The sequence below is a fragment of the Scyliorhinus torazame genome, chromosome 31 (assembly GCF_047496885.1).
Source record: "Scyliorhinus torazame isolate Kashiwa2021f chromosome 31, sScyTor2.1, whole genome shotgun sequence".
Lineage (NCBI taxonomy): Eukaryota > Metazoa > Chordata > Chondrichthyes > Carcharhiniformes > Scyliorhinidae > Scyliorhinus > Scyliorhinus torazame.
In genome coordinates this window covers 24,274,969-24,290,316 of record NC_092737.1, presented here as the reverse complement: position 1 = coordinate 24,290,316, position 15,348 = coordinate 24,274,969, and the positions used below count along the sequence as shown (strand labels likewise).

The window sequence follows — 15,348 nt, the reverse complement described above, 5'->3', positions numbered from 1 at the left end:
TCCCCTGGCTCTTGCTGAGTAACGCCCAACTCCTGCACGGATATTCCCCTGGCTCTCGCTGAGTAACACCCAACTCCTGCACGGATATTCCCCTGGCTCTCGCTCAGTAACGCCCAACTCCTGCACGGATATTCCCCTGGCTCTCGCTCAGCAACGCCCAACTCCTGCACGGATATTCCCCCGGCTCTCGCTGAGTAACGCCCAACTCCTGCACGGATATTCCCCTGGCTCTCGCTCAGTAACGTCCAACTCCTGCACGGATATTCCCCTGGCTCTCGCCCAGTAACGCCCAACTCCTGCACGGATATTCCCCTGGCTCTCGCCCAGTAACGCCCAACTCCTGCACGGATATTCCCCTGGCATTCGCTCAGTAACGCCCAACTCCTGCACGGATATTCCCCTGGCTCTCGCTCAGTAACGCCCAGCTCCTGCACGGATATTCCCCTGGCTCTCGCTGAGTAACGCCCAACTCCTGCACGGATATACCCCTGGCTCTCGCTCAGTAACGCCCAACTCCTGCACGGATATTCCCCTGGCTCTCGCTCAGTAACGCCCAACTCCTGCACGGATATACCCCTGGCTCTCGCTCAGTAACGCCCAACTCCTGCACGGATATTCCCCTGGCTCTCGCTCAGTAACGCCCAACTCCTGAACGGATATTCCCCTGGCTCTCGCTCAGTAACGCCCAACTCCTGCACGGATATTCCCCTGGCTCTCGCTGAGTAACGCCCAACTCCTGCAGGTATATTCCCCTGGCTCTCGCTCAGTAACGCCCAACTCCTGCACGGATATTCCTCTGGCTCTCGCTCAGTAACGCCCAACTCCTGCACGGATATTCCCCTGGCTCCCGCACAGTAACGCCCAACTCCTGCACGGATATTCCCCTGGCCCTCGCTCAGTAACGCCCAACTCCTGCACGGATATTCCCCTGGCTCTCGCTCAGCAACGCCCAACTCCTGCACGGATATTCCCCTAGCTCTCGCTCAGTAACGCCCAACTCCTGCACGGATATTCCCCTGGCTCTCGCTCAGTAACGCCCAACTCCTGCACGGATATTCCCCTGGCTCTCGCTCAGTAACGCCCAACTCCTGCACGGATATTCCCCTGGCTCCCGCACAGTAACGCCCAACTCCTGCACGGATATTCCCCTGGCTCTCGCTGAGTAACGCCCAACTCCTGCACGGATATTCCCCTGGCTCTCGCTGAGTAACGCCCAACTCCTGCACGGATATTCCTCTGGCTCTAGCTCAGTAACGCCCAACTCCTGCACGGATATTCCCCTGGCTCCCGCACAGTAACGCCCAACTCCTGCACGGATATTCCCCTGGCTCCCGCACAGTAACGCCCAACTCCTGCACGGATATTCCCCTGGCCCTCGCTCAGTAACGCCCAACTCCTGCACGGATATTCCCCTGGCTCCCGCACAGTAACGCCCAACTCCTGCACGGATATTCCCCTGGCCCTCGCTCAGTAACGCCCAACTCCTGCACGGATATTCCTCTGGCTCTAGCTCAGTAACGCCCAACTCCTGCACGGATATTCCCCTGGCTCCCGCACAGTAACGCCCAACTCCTGCACGGATATTCCCCTGGCTCCCGCACAGTAACGCCCAACTCCTGCACGGATATTCCCCTGGCCCTCGCTCAGTAACGCCCAACTCCTGCACGGATATTCCCCTGGCTCTCGCTCAGTAACGCCCAACTCCTGCACGGATATTCCCCTGGCAATCGCTCAGTAACGCCCAACTCCTGCACGGATATTCCCCTGGCTCTGCTCAGCAACGCCCAACTCCTGCACGGATATTCCCCTGGCTCTCGCTCAGTAACGCCCAACTCCTGCACGGATATTCCCCTGGCTCTCGCTCAGCAACGCCCAACTCCTGCACGGATATTCCCCTGGCTCTCACTGAGGAACGCCCAACTCCTGCACGGATATTCCCCTGGCTCTCGCTCAGTAACGCCCAACTCCTGCACGGATATTTCCCTGGCTCTAGCTCAGTAACGCCCAACTCCTGCAGGGATATTCCCCCGGCTCTAGCTCAGTAACGCCCAACTCCTGCACGGATATTCCCCCGGCTCTCGCTGAGTAACGCCCAACTCCTGCACGGATATTCCCCTGGCTCTCGCTGAGTAACGCCCAACTCCTGCACGGATATTCCCCAGGCTCTCGCTCAGTAACGCCCAACACCTGCACGGATATTCCCCTGGCTCTCGCTCAGTAACGCCCAACTCCTGCACGGACATTCCTCTGGCTCTCGCTCAGTAACGCCCAAATCCTGCACGGATATTCCCCTGGCTCTCGCTGAGTAACGCCCAACTCCTGCACGGATATTCCCCTGGCTCTCGCTCAGTAACGCCCAACTCCTGCACGGATATTCCCCTGGCTCTCGCTGAGTAACGCCCAACACCTGCACGGATATTCCCCTGGCTCTCGCTCAGTAACGCCCAACTCCTGCACGGATATTCCTCTGGCTCTAGCTCAGTAACGCCCAACTCCTGCACGGATATTCCACTGGCTCTCGCTCAGTAACGCCCAACTCCTGCACGGATATTCCCCTGGCTCTCACTGAGTAACACACAACTCCTGCACGGATATTCCTCTGGCTCTCGCTCAGTAACACCCAACTCCTGCACGGATATTCCCCTGGCTCTCACTGAGTAACGCACAACTCCTGCACGGATATTCCCCTGGCTCTCGCTGAGTAACGCCCAACTCCTGCACGGATATTCCCCTGGCTCTCGCTGAGTAACGCCCAACTCCTGCACGGATATTCCCCTGGCTCTCGCTCAGTAACGCCCAACTCCTGCACGGATATACCCCTGGCTCTCGCTCAGTCACACCCAACTCCTGCACGGATATTCCCCTGGCTCTCGCTCAGTAACGCCCAACTCCTGCACGGATATTCCCCTGGCTCTCGCTCAGTCACACCCAACTCCTGCACGGATATTCCCCTGGCGCCCGCGCAGTAACGCCCAACTCCTGCACGGATATTCCCCTGGCTCTCGCTGAGTAACGCCCAACTCCTGCACGGATATTCCCCTGGCTCTCGCTGAGTAACGCCCAACTCCTGCACGGATATTCCCCTGGCTCTCGCTCAGTAACGCCCAACTCCTGCACGGATATACCCCTGGCTCTCGCTCAGTCACACCCAAATCCTGCACGGATATACCCCTGGCTCTCGCTCAGTCACACCCAACTCCTGCACGGATATACCCCTGGCTCTCGCTCAGTCACACCCAACTCCTGCACGGATATTCCCCGAGCTCTCGCTGAGTGACGCCCAACTCCTGCACGGATATTCCCCTGGCTCTCGCTCAGTAACGCCCAACTCCTGCACGGATATACCCCTGGCTCTCGCTCAGTCACACCCAACTCCTGCACGGATATACCCCTGGCTCTCGCTCAGTCACACCCAACTCCTGCACGGATATACCCCTGGCTCTCGCTCAGTCACACCCAACTCCTGCACGGATATACCCCTGGCTCTCGCTCAGTCACACCCAACTCCTGCACGGATATTCCCCTGGCTCTCGCTCAGTCACACCCAACTCCTGCACGGATATTCCCCTGGCTCTCGCTGAGTAACTCCCAACTCCTGCACGGATATTCCCCTGGCTCTCGCTGAGTAACGCCCAACTCCTGCACGGATATTCCCCTGGCTCTCGCTGAGTAACGCCCAACTCCTGCACGGATATTCTCCTGGCTCTCGCTCAGTAACGCCCAACTCCTGCACGGATATTCCCCTGGCTCTCGCTGAGTAACGCCCAACTCCTGCACGGATATTCCCCTGGCTCTCACGGAGTAACGCCCAACTCCTGCACGGATATTCCCCTGGCTCTCGCTCAGTCACACCCAACTCCTGCACGGATATTCCCCTGGCTCTCGCTCAGTAACGCCCAACTCCTGCACAGCTATTCCCAACTCTCGCTCAGTAACGCCCAACTCCTGCACGGATATTCCCCTGGCTCTCGCTCAGTCACACCCAACTCCTGCACGGATATTCCCCTGGCTCTCGCTGAGTAACGCCCAACTCCTGCACGGATATTCCCCTGGCCCTCGCTCAGTAACGCCCAACTCCTGCACGGATATTCCCGAGCTCTCGCTCAGTAACACCCAATTGCTGAACGGATATTCCCCTGGCTCTCGCTCAGTAACGCCCAACTCCAGCACGGATAATCCCATGGCTCTCGCTCAGTAACGCCCAACTCCAGCACGGATATTCCCCCGGCTCTCGCTCAGTAACGTCCAACTCCTGCACGGATATTTCCCTGGCTCTCGCTGAGTAACGTCCAACTCCTGCACGGATATTCCCCTGGCTCTCGCTCAGTAACGCCCAACTCCTGCACGGATATTCCCCTGGCTCTCGCTCAGTAACGCCCAACTCCTGCACGGATATTCCCCTGGCTCTCGCTCAGTCACACCCAACTCCTGCACGGATATTCCCCTGGCTCTCGCTCAGTAACGCCCAACTCCTGCACGGATATTCCCCTGGCTCTCACTGAGTAACGCCCAACTCCTGCACGGATATTCCCCCGGCTCTCGCTCAGTAACGCCCAACTCCTGCACGGATATTCCCCTGGCTCTAGCTCAGTAACGCCCAACTCCTGCACGGATATTCCCCTGGCTCTCGCTCAGTAACGCCCAACTCCTGCACGGATATTCCCCAAGCTCTCGCTGAGTAACGCCCAACTCCTGCACGGATGTTCCCGAGCTCTCACTCGGTAACGCCCAACTCCTGCACGGATATTCCCCTGGCTCTCGCTCAGTAACGCCCAACTCCTGCACGGATATTCCCCTGGCTCTAGCTCAGTAACGCCCAACTCCTGCACGGATATTCCCCTGGCTCTCGCTCAGTAACGCCCAACTCCTGCACGGATATTCCCCAAGCTCTCGCTGAGTAACGCCCAACTCCTGCACGGATATTCCCGAGCTCTCACTCAGTAACGCCCAAATCCTGCATGGATATTCCCCTGGCTCTCGCTCAGTAACGCCCAACTCCTGCACGGATATTCCCCTGGCTCTCGCTGAGTAACGCCCAACTCCTGCTGGGATATTCCCCTGGCTCTCGCTCAGTAACGCCCAACTCCTGCACGGATATTCCCCTGGCTCTCGCTCAGTAACGCCCAACTCCTGCACGGATATTCCCCCGGCTCTCGCTGAGTAACGCCCAACTCCTGCACGGATATTCCCCTGGCTCTCGCTCAGTAACGCCCAACTCCTGCACGGATATTCCCCAAGCTCTCGCTGAGTAACGCCCAACTCCTGCACGGATATTCCCGAGCTCTCACTCAGTAACGCCCAAATCCTGCATGGATATTCCCCTGGCTCTCGCTCAGTAACGCCCAACTCCTGCACGGATATTCCCCTGGCTCTCGCTGAGTAACGCCCAACTCCTGCTGGGATATTCCCCCGGCTCTCGCTCAGTAACGCCCAACTCCTGCACGGATATTCCCCTGGCTCTCGCTGAGTAACGCCCAACTCCTGCACGGATATTCCCCCGGCTCTCGCTCAGTAACGCCCAACTCCTGCACGGATATTCCCCTGGCTCTCGCTGAGTAACGTCCAACTCCTGCACGGATATTCCCGAGCTCTCACTCAGTAACGCCCAACTCCTGCACGGATATTCCCCTGGCTCTCGCTCAGTGACGCCCAACTCCTGCACGGATATTCCCCTGGCTCTCGCTCAGTAACGCCCAACTCCTGCACGGATATTCCCCTGGCTCTCGCTGAGTAACGCCCAACTCCTGCACGGATATTCCCCTGGCTCTCGCTCAGCAACGCCCAACTCCTGCACGGATATTCCCCTGGCTCTCGCTGAGTAACGCCCAACTCCTGCACGGATATTCCCCTGGCTCTAGCTCAGTAACGCCCAACTCCTGCACGGATATTCCCCTGGCTCTCGCTCAGTAACGCCCAACTCCTGCACGGATATTCCCCTGGCTCTCGCTCAGTAACGCCCAACTCCTGCACGGATATTCCCCTGGCTCTCGCTGAGTAACGCCCAGCTCCTGCACGGATATTCCCCTGGCTCTCGCTGAGTAACGCCCAACTCCTGCACGGATATACCCCTGGCTCTCGCTCAGTAACGCCCAACTCCTGCACGGATATTCCCCTGGCTCTCGCTGAGTAACGCCCAACTCCTGCACGGATATTCCCCTGGCTCTCGCTCAGTCACACCCAACTCCTGCACGGATATTCCCCTGGCTCTCGCTGAGTAACGCCCAACTCCTGCACGGATATTCCCCTGGCTCTCGCTCAGTAACGCCCAACTCCTGCACGGATATTCCCCTGGCTCTCGCTGAGTAACGCCCAACTCCTGCACGGATATTCCCCTGGCTCTCGCTCAGTCACACCCAACTCCTGCACGGATATTCCCCTGGCTCTCGCTCAGCAACGCCCAACTCCTGCACGGATATTCCCCTGGCTCTCGCTGAGGAACGCCCAACTCCTGCACGGATATTCCCCTGGCTCTCGCTCAGTAACGCCCAACTCCTGCACGGATATTTCCCTGGCTCTAGCTCAGTAACGCCCAACTCCTGCAGGGATATTCCCCCGGCTCTAGCTCAGTAACGCCCAACTCCTGCACGGATATTCCCCTGGCTCTCACTCAGTAACGCCCAACTCCTGCACGGATATTCCCCTGGCTCTCGCTGAGTAACGCCCAACTCCTGCACGGATATTCCCCTGGCTCTCGCTCAGTAACGCCCAACTCCTGCACGGATATTCCCCTGGCTCTCACTCAGTAACGCCCAACTCCTGCACGGATATTCCCCTGGCTCTCGCTGAGTAACGCCCAACTCCTGCACGGATATTCCCCTGGCTCTCGCTCAGTAACGCCCAACTCCTGCACGGATATTCCCCGGGCTCTCGCTGAGTAACGCCCAACTCCTGCACGGATATTCCCCTGGCTCTCACTGAGTAACGCCCAACTCCTGCACGGATATTCCCCGGGCTCTCGCTGAGTAACGCCCAACTCCTGCACGGATATTCCCCTGGCTCTCACTGAGTAACGCCCAACTCCAGCACGGATATTCCCCCGGCTCTCGCTCAGTAACGCCCAACTCCTGCACGGACATTCCTCTGGCTCTAGCTCAGTAACGCCCAACTCCTGCACGGATATTCCCCTGGCTCCCGCTCAGTAACGCACAACTCCTGCACGGATATTCCCCGGGCTCTCGCTGAGTAACGCCCAACTCCTGCACGGATATTCCCCAGGCTCTCGCTCAGTAACGCCCAACTCCTGCACGGATATTCCTCTGGCTCTAGCTCAGTAACGCCCAACTCCTGCACGGATATTCCACTGGCTCTCGCTCAGTAACGCCCAACTCCTGCAGGGATATTCCCCTGGCTCTCACTGAGTAACGCACAACTCCTGCACGGATATTCCCCTGGCTCTCGCTCAGTAACGCCCAACTCCTGCACGGATATTCCTCTGGCTCTCGCTCAGTAACGCCCAACTCCTGCACGGATATTCCTCTGGCTCTCGCTCAGTAACGCCCAACTCCTGCACGGATATTCCTCTGGCTCTCGCTCAGTAACGCCCAACTCCTGCACGGATATTCCTCTGGCTCTCGCTCAGTAACGCCCAACTCCTGCACGGATATTCCCCTGGCTCTCGCTCAGTAACGCCCAACTCCAGCACGGATATTCCCCTGGCTCTCGCTCAGTCACACCCAACTCCTGCACGGATATTCCCCTGGCTCTCGCTGAGTAACGCCCAACTCCTGCACGGATATTCCCCTGGCTCTCGCTCAGTAACGCCCAACTCCTGCACGGATATACCCCTGGCTCTCGCTCAGTCACACCCAACTCCTGCACGGATATACCCCTGGCTCTCGCTCAGTAACGCCCAACTCCTGCACGGATATTCCTCTGGCTCTCGCTCAGTAACGCCCAACTCCTGCACGGATATTCCCCTGGCTCTCGCTCAGTAACGCCCAACTCCTGCACGGATATACCCCTGGCTCTCGCTCAGTCACACCCAACTCCTGCACGGATATTCCCCTGGCTCTCGCTGAGTAACGCCCAACTCCTGCACGGATATACCCCTGGCTCTCGCTCAGTCACACCCAACTCCAGCACGGATATTCCCCTGGCTCTCGCTCAGTCACACCCAACTCCTGCACGGATATTCCCCTGGCTCTCGCTGAGTAACGCCCAACTCCTGCACGGATATTCCCCTGGCTCTCGCTCAGTAACGCCCAACTCCTGCACGGATATACCCCTGGCTCTCGCTCAGTCACACCCAACTCCTGCACGGATATACCCCTGGCTCTCGCTCAGTCACACCCAACTCCTGCACGGATATTCCCCGAGCTCTCGCTGAGTGACGCCCAACTCCTGCACGGATATTCCCCTGGCTCTCGCTGAGTAACGCCCAACTCCTGCACGGATATTCCCCTGGCTCTCGCTCAGTCACACCCAACTCCTGCACGGATATTCCCCTGGCTCTCGCTGAGTAACGCCCAACTCCTGCACGGATATTCCCCTGGCTCTCGCTCAGTAACGCCCAACTCCTGCACGGATATTCCCCTGGCTCTCGCTCAGTCACACCCAACTCCTGCACGGATATTCCCCTGGCTCTCGCTCAGTAACACCCAACTCCTGCACGGATATTCCCCGAGCTCTCGCTGAGTAACGCCCAACTCCTGCACGGATATTCCCCTGGCTCTCGCTCAGTAACGCCCAACTCCAGCACGGATATTCCCCTGGCTCTCGCACAGTAACGCCCAACTCCTGCACGGATATTCCCCTGGCTCTCGCTGAGTAACGCCCAACTCCTGCACGGATATTCCCCCGGCTCTCGCTCAGTAACGCCCAACTCCTGCACGGATATTCCCCCGGCTCTCGCTCAGTCACACCCAACTCCTGCACGGATATTCCCCTAGCTCTCGCTCAGTAACGCCCAACTCCTGCACGGATATTCCCCTGGCTCTCGCTCAGTCACACCCAACTCCTGCACGGATATTCCCCTGGCTCTCGCTCAGTAACGCCCAACTGCTGCACGGATATTCCCCTGGCTCTCGCTCAGTCACACCCAACTCCTGCACGGATATTCCCCTGGCTCTCGCTGAGTAACGCCCAACTCCTGCACGGATATTCCCCTGGCTCTCGCTCAGTAACGCCCAACTCCTGCACGGATATTCCCCTGGCTCTCGCTCAGTAACGCCCAACTCCTGCACGGATATTCCCCTGGCTCTCGCTCAGTAACGCCCAACTCCTGCACGGATATTCCCCTGGCTCTCGCTCAGTAACGCCCAACTCCTGCACGGATATTCCCCTGGCTCTCGCTCAGTAACGCCCAACTCCTGCACGGATATTCCCCTGGCTCTCGCTCAGTAACGCCCAACTCCGGCACGGATATTCCCCTGGCTCTCGCTCAGTAACGCCCAACTCCTGCACGGATATTCCCCTGGCCCTCGCTCAGTAACGCCCAACTCCTGCACGGATATTCCCCTGGCTCTCGCTCAGTAACGCCCAACTCCTGCACGGATATTCCCCTGGCCCTCGCTCAGTAACACCCAATTGCTGAACGGATATTCCCCTGGCTCTCGCTCAGTAACGCCCAACTCCTGCACGGATATTCCCCTGGCTCTCGCTCAGTAACGCCCAACTCCAGCACGGATAATCCCATGGCTCTCGCTCAGTAACGCCCAACTCCAGCACGGATATTCCCCCGGCTCTCGCTCAGTAACGTCCAACTCCTGCACGGATATTCCCCTGGCTCTCGCTGAGTAACGTCCAACTCCTGCACGGATATTCCCCTGGCTCTCGCTCAGTCACACCCAACTCCTGCACGGATATTCCCCTAGCTCTCGCTCAGTCACACCCAACTCCTGCACGGATATTCCCCTAGCTCTCGCTGAGTAACGCCCAACTCCTGCACGGATATTCCCCTGGCTCTCGCTCAGTAACGCCCAACTCCTGCACGGATATTCCCCTGGCTCTCGCTCAGTAACGCCCAACTCCTGCACGGATATTCCCCTGGCTCTCGCTCAGTCACACCCAACTCCTGCACGGATATTCCCCTGGCTCTCGCTCAGTAACGCACAACTCCTGCACGGATATTCCCCTGGCTCTCACTGAGTAACGCCCAACTCCTGCACGGATATTCCCCTGGCTCTCGCTCAGTAACGCCCAACTCCTGCACGGATATTCCCGAGCTCTCACTCAGTAACGCCCAACTCCTGCACGGATATTCCCCTGGCTCTCGCTCAGTCACACCCAACTCCTGCACGGATATTCCCCTGGCTCTCGCTCAGTAACGCCCAACTGCTGCACGGATATTCCCCTGGCTCTCGCTCAGTCACACCCAACTCCTGCACGGATATTCCCCTAGCTCTCGCTGAGTAACGCCCAACTCCTGCACGGATATTCCCCTGGCTCTCGCTCAGTAACGCCCAACTCCTGCACGGATATTCCCCTGGCTCTCGCTCAGTAACACCCAATTGCTGAACGGATATTCCCCTGGCTCTCGCTCAGTAACGCCCAACTCCTGCACGGATATTCCCCTGGCTCTCGCTCAGTAACACCCAATTGCTGAACGGATATTCCCCCGGCTCTCGCTGAGTAACGTCCAACTCCTGCACGGATATTCCCCTGGCTCTCGCTCAGTAACGCCCAACTCCTGCACGGATATTCCCCCGGCTCTCGCTCAGTAACTCCCAACTCCTGCACGGATATTCCCCGAGCTCTCGCTGAGTAACGTCCAACTCCAGCACGGATATTCCCCTGGCTCTCGCTGAGTAACGCCCAACTCCTGCACGGATATTCCCCCGGCTCTCGCTGAGTAACGCCCAACTCCTGCACGGATATTCCCCTGGCTCTCGCTCAGTAACCCCCAACTCCTGCACGGATATTCCCCCGGCTCTCGCTCAGTAACGCCCAACTCCTGCACGGATATTCCCCTGGCTCTCGCTGAGTAACGCCCAACTCCTGCACGGATATTCCCCCGGCTCTCGCTCAGTAACGCCCAACTCCTGCACGGATATTCCCCTGGCTCTCGCTGAGTAACGCCCAACTCCTGCACGGATATTCCCCCGGCTCTCGCTCAGTAACGCCCAACTCCTGCACGGATATTCCCCTGGCTCTCGCTGAGTAACGCCCAACTCCTGCACGGATATTCCCCTGGCTCTCGCTCAGTAACGCCCAACTCCTGCACGGATATTCCCCTGGCTCTCGCTCAGTAACGCCCAAATCCTGCACGGATATTCCCCTGGCTCTCGCTCAGTCACACCCAACTCCTGCACGGATATTCCCCTGGCTCTCGCTCAGTAACACCCAACTCCTGCACGGATATTCCCCTGGCTCTCGCTCAGTAACGCCCAACTCCTGCACGGATATTCCCCTGGCTCTCGCTCAGTAACGCCCAATTGCTGAACGGATATTCCCCTAGCTCTCGCTGAACAATCTTTTCTCTTCAAACTGATCCTCCTTTTATCATCATTCTCAAATCTTATGGGCGGGATTCTCCCTCTCCCCGGTGGCCGGATTCTCTACTCCCGGCACTTGCCAGTGGGATTTCCCACTGAAGCAACCCGGCGGAGAGAGAGAATCCGAGCAGTCGGAGAATTCCGGCCTACATCTCTCCACCTCTCTCCTTTCAACTCCGCAACTCTTTATCTGTTTTTTTATTTCCCCCTCCTCGAGGTTACCAGTTTTATTCATCCCTTGGCATCCTTATCCTGCCCTTTAAAAACATGCGGAGATGCTTAGGTACACTCGTGCTTGCGTTCTGCCTGTAACCCCCCCGCCCCCCTCTCTTACGCATCAGTCAACTGACTTTGCTTCATCTTCTTTCCTGCCTTGGTATCTATCCTGCCCAACACATCAGGGAAACTCAGCTGTGAAGGCAGACTGGCACGGTGCGCTCAAACTGAAGAGCGCATCACATGACCCATGACCCACTACCCACCCCTTCACGCCTCGCAATCACACTTACCATTTCTTCGATTTTAACCGGGGAGGTGGGTTTCTTGGAATAAGGAATAAGGCTCGCATTGGGTGCATGTCACACAGGGCTGAGATGAAACAGAAACAAAAGGAAATGTAAAGAATATGACTAAACTGATGCCGAAAAACAACCTCACCGCTTTCCCAGCTTGCTCCAGGGTAGGCCCTCCTATATTATTGAAGCTATGCAGCTATTGCATTGAAACCCAAAGTCAGGACCATAAACCTTTGCAGTAACGATATTAAAGAAATCCTGTTTTGATTTGCCTGGTATGCTGGGTAAACTCTACCACACCTCAAAGCGGACAGAGGGATGCGGGTACGGGTGGAACCAAGGATCGGGGACCACCCCCCATCCTCCCAGCTCCCCCCCCCCCCCCCCCATTATTAACCACTTATGTTTACCCAGGTACAATCACGCAACTTAGCGACAGAGAGTAACCTTGCCCTTCTCACTGGCTCAGGAGCCAGAACGACCTGAGCCGATCGAGGAAGCTTAAAGGGTTATCGGCACTGGGGTGGAAGGAATCACTGCCCACAAGACCAGGGCCTACTAACAAAGTGCGTTGTCTCGCCGTACAGTCACACAACCTCGAAGTATGGAGAGGCTAGGCTGTGTGGCTCAAGCATCATCGATTCTGCCACAGATAGATGCAAAGTTCTAATCTCTTGTCGGACCATCTTGGGGGCAACAAATTCCACAATGGATCACATTTTAAATATGAAGCTAAAATGATGAATAAAGCAGGTGCAGGCATCAATAGCCCTTTTTTTTTTTAAATCAGACTTTACTTTACAAAAGGGAGTCGTGATTTTCTTCCATTTTTAAACGGAGGCAAACGTGCGTTTTAATTATTCTGGTGCTCAGCGTAGCCGGAGATCAAGGCTGCTTCCCCATTGAAGTCCCAACTCAAATTCAAGTGAAACATTCGTCCCCGAGAAGGCCGGTATTTATTGCTCAGAGCTGCTTGATACACCCGAATAACGGCTCACGGGCGGCGCAGTGGTTAGCGCCAATGCCTCACAGCGCCAGGGACACGGGTTCAATTCCAGCCATGGTGGGCTGGCCGTGCTAAATTGCCCCTTAGTGTCCAAAGATGTGCAGGTTAGGTGGGGTTACAGGGATAGGGCAGATGGAGTGGGCCTAGGTACTCTTTCAGAGGGTCGGTGCAGACTCAATGGGCCGAATGGCCAGCTTTTGCACTGTAGGGATTCTAGGATCTGACCTAAGTTTAAGGGTCAAAAGCATTGCTGTGGGGCTGCACTCACGTATATGTGGTCAGGCCGGCAGGATTCCTAACAGATGCGATTGACCATCTGGCAACTCTACAGTCACTTTTACTGAAAACAGCTTTTGTACTTCGGGATTCGAAAATAACCCATGCTGAATTCTCAAACTGCGGTGGCATCGCGCAGATGATGAAACAAGTAACATGGAGACAACACTACTTTCCCCGAGTGCTGAATCATTCCAACAACCACCAGGGACAAAGTGGCCCGCGGTATACTACACAGAGGGCAGATTGGGGTGGTTACAGTCACTGGTTGGAGACCCTTTCAATAGGATCGTACGGGCGGCGGGGCGGGTGACGACGGCAGAGCGGGTAACACGGCAGAGCAGGTAACGACGGCAGAGGTCTTTCCCTGCAGGACGAGCATGAACCGGAGAGTTTTTACAACAATCCCCTCATTTCAGTCGTCAGCACTCTGCTACAAGCCTTTTATTCCACATTTATTCAATCAATTGAATTAGTTTCAAATTCCCCAGCCTCCATGGAGGAATTTGAACTCCTGTCTCCCGGTCATTCATCCAGGCCCTGATAAGCAGTGGCACAGTGCCCCACAATTTTAGTCCTTGAAATCCACTAATCACTCACAGTACATCACTCATTAAATGACGGCTATATGCATTAAACACATCAGTTACATTAGGATTTCCTTTAACTCTGACTGGCAGTTAATTGCATGTTGTTCGATTTGGAACTCTTCAATTGACTTCTGTGTGCAGCAGTCCTCTTTTGTCTGGACTTGCGCAAAAGTTAACTAAAGATTCTAGTGGAATGTTGGCATTTAGCTCAAAGAGACTCGAGTACAAGGGCAGGATGTCATACAAGTGTTAAATAAAAGCTCTGGTCCGTCCCCATTTAGAGTTACGATCGGTTCTGGGCATCGCACCCCAGGAAGGATATAATGCCGTGAGGGGGTGTGGTGCCCATTCACCCGAGGTAAACCTGGGAAATGGGGTTAAATTGAGGACACGCTGCACAGACGAGCTTGTGTTCTCTTCAATTTAGACGGCTAAGGGGATTTAAGATGATTGAGAGCGTTGATGGGGAAGACAGGTAGAAACCATTTGCTCTGGTGGGAACAAAGTTTTAACCTTAACAGTAGGATGGGCGACACGTTGGCACAGTGGTTAGCACTGCTGCCTCACAGCGCCAGGGAGCCGGGTTCGATTCTGGCCTCGGGTCACTGTCTGTGCGGAGTCTGCACGTCCTCCCAGTGTCTGCGTGGGTTTCCTCCGGGTGCTCCGGTTTCCTCCCACAGACCCAAAGATGCGCACGTTAGGTGGATTGGCCATGATGAAAATTGCCTCTTAACGTCCAGGAATGTGCAGGTTAGGTGGAGTTACGGGGATAGGGTGGCGGAGTGGGCCTAGCTAGGATGCTCTGGGGCGATGTCAGGAAGCGCTTCTTCACACTACTGTGTGTGGTCAAATCTAGAACTCTCTCCTGAAACGCTGTTGAGACTGGAAATCAACACATTTCAAAACGGGAATGGATAGATTTTTGTTCAGCAAAGGTATTCATTAACCAGAAGAGGTAAATGAAGTAAAGGTACAAATCAGCCATGAATGATGGGGACAGGCTGGAGGGGCAGAATGGCAGAGAAGAGTGGAGGGTCTTAACAGCCGAGGCTGAATGGTGAAACGTGTTAATGAGAGAGGCTCATTGGTGGAACAGGCTCAAGAGGCTGCGTGGGTTACCGCCGGTCCTGCATTGCTATGCATCCGTGTGTGCAAACGGCATTGAAGCCTTTTCCCATTACGCCAATTTTATGAGCCTGGCCATTCGCTCACTGGAGAGGCAGCCTGTAGAGCTTGCCAATGAAATGCGAGCGTTCACAAAGCTGCTGTAACCTTCGATAGGACAGGGGAAAGCAGAGAAGTGAAAGGTAATTCTTTTTTGACGGGGGGTTGAAAACAGGAGGAAAGTTGAGGTCCGGTGAAGCACAGGCAGCACGGTAGCACAGTGGTTAGCACTGTTGCTTCCCAGCTCCAGGGTCCCGGGTTCGATTCCCCGCTGGGTCGCTGTCTGTGCGGAGTCTGCACGTTCTCCCCCGTGTCTGCGTGGGTTTCCTCCGGGGGCTCCAGTTTCCTCTCACAGTCCAAAGATG

General features: G+C 56.4%; 1 protein-coding gene across 5 annotated transcripts in view; it reads right to left on the bottom strand.

Moving 5' to 3' along the window:
• LOC140404762 (misshapen-like kinase 1) overlaps nucleotides 1-15,348 on the bottom strand; it is a 420,620-nt gene that overhangs the window by 199,095 nt on the left and 206,177 nt on the right. For all 5 annotated transcript variants that reach the window (XM_072493477.1, XM_072493481.1, XM_072493478.1 and 2 more), the window contains exon 9: nucleotides 11,942-12,020. In XM_072493477.1, coding sequence (XP_072349578.1) covers nucleotides 11,942-12,020 — 79 coding nt within the window. The remainder of the gene's footprint in view (nucleotides 1-11,941; nucleotides 12,021-15,348) is intronic.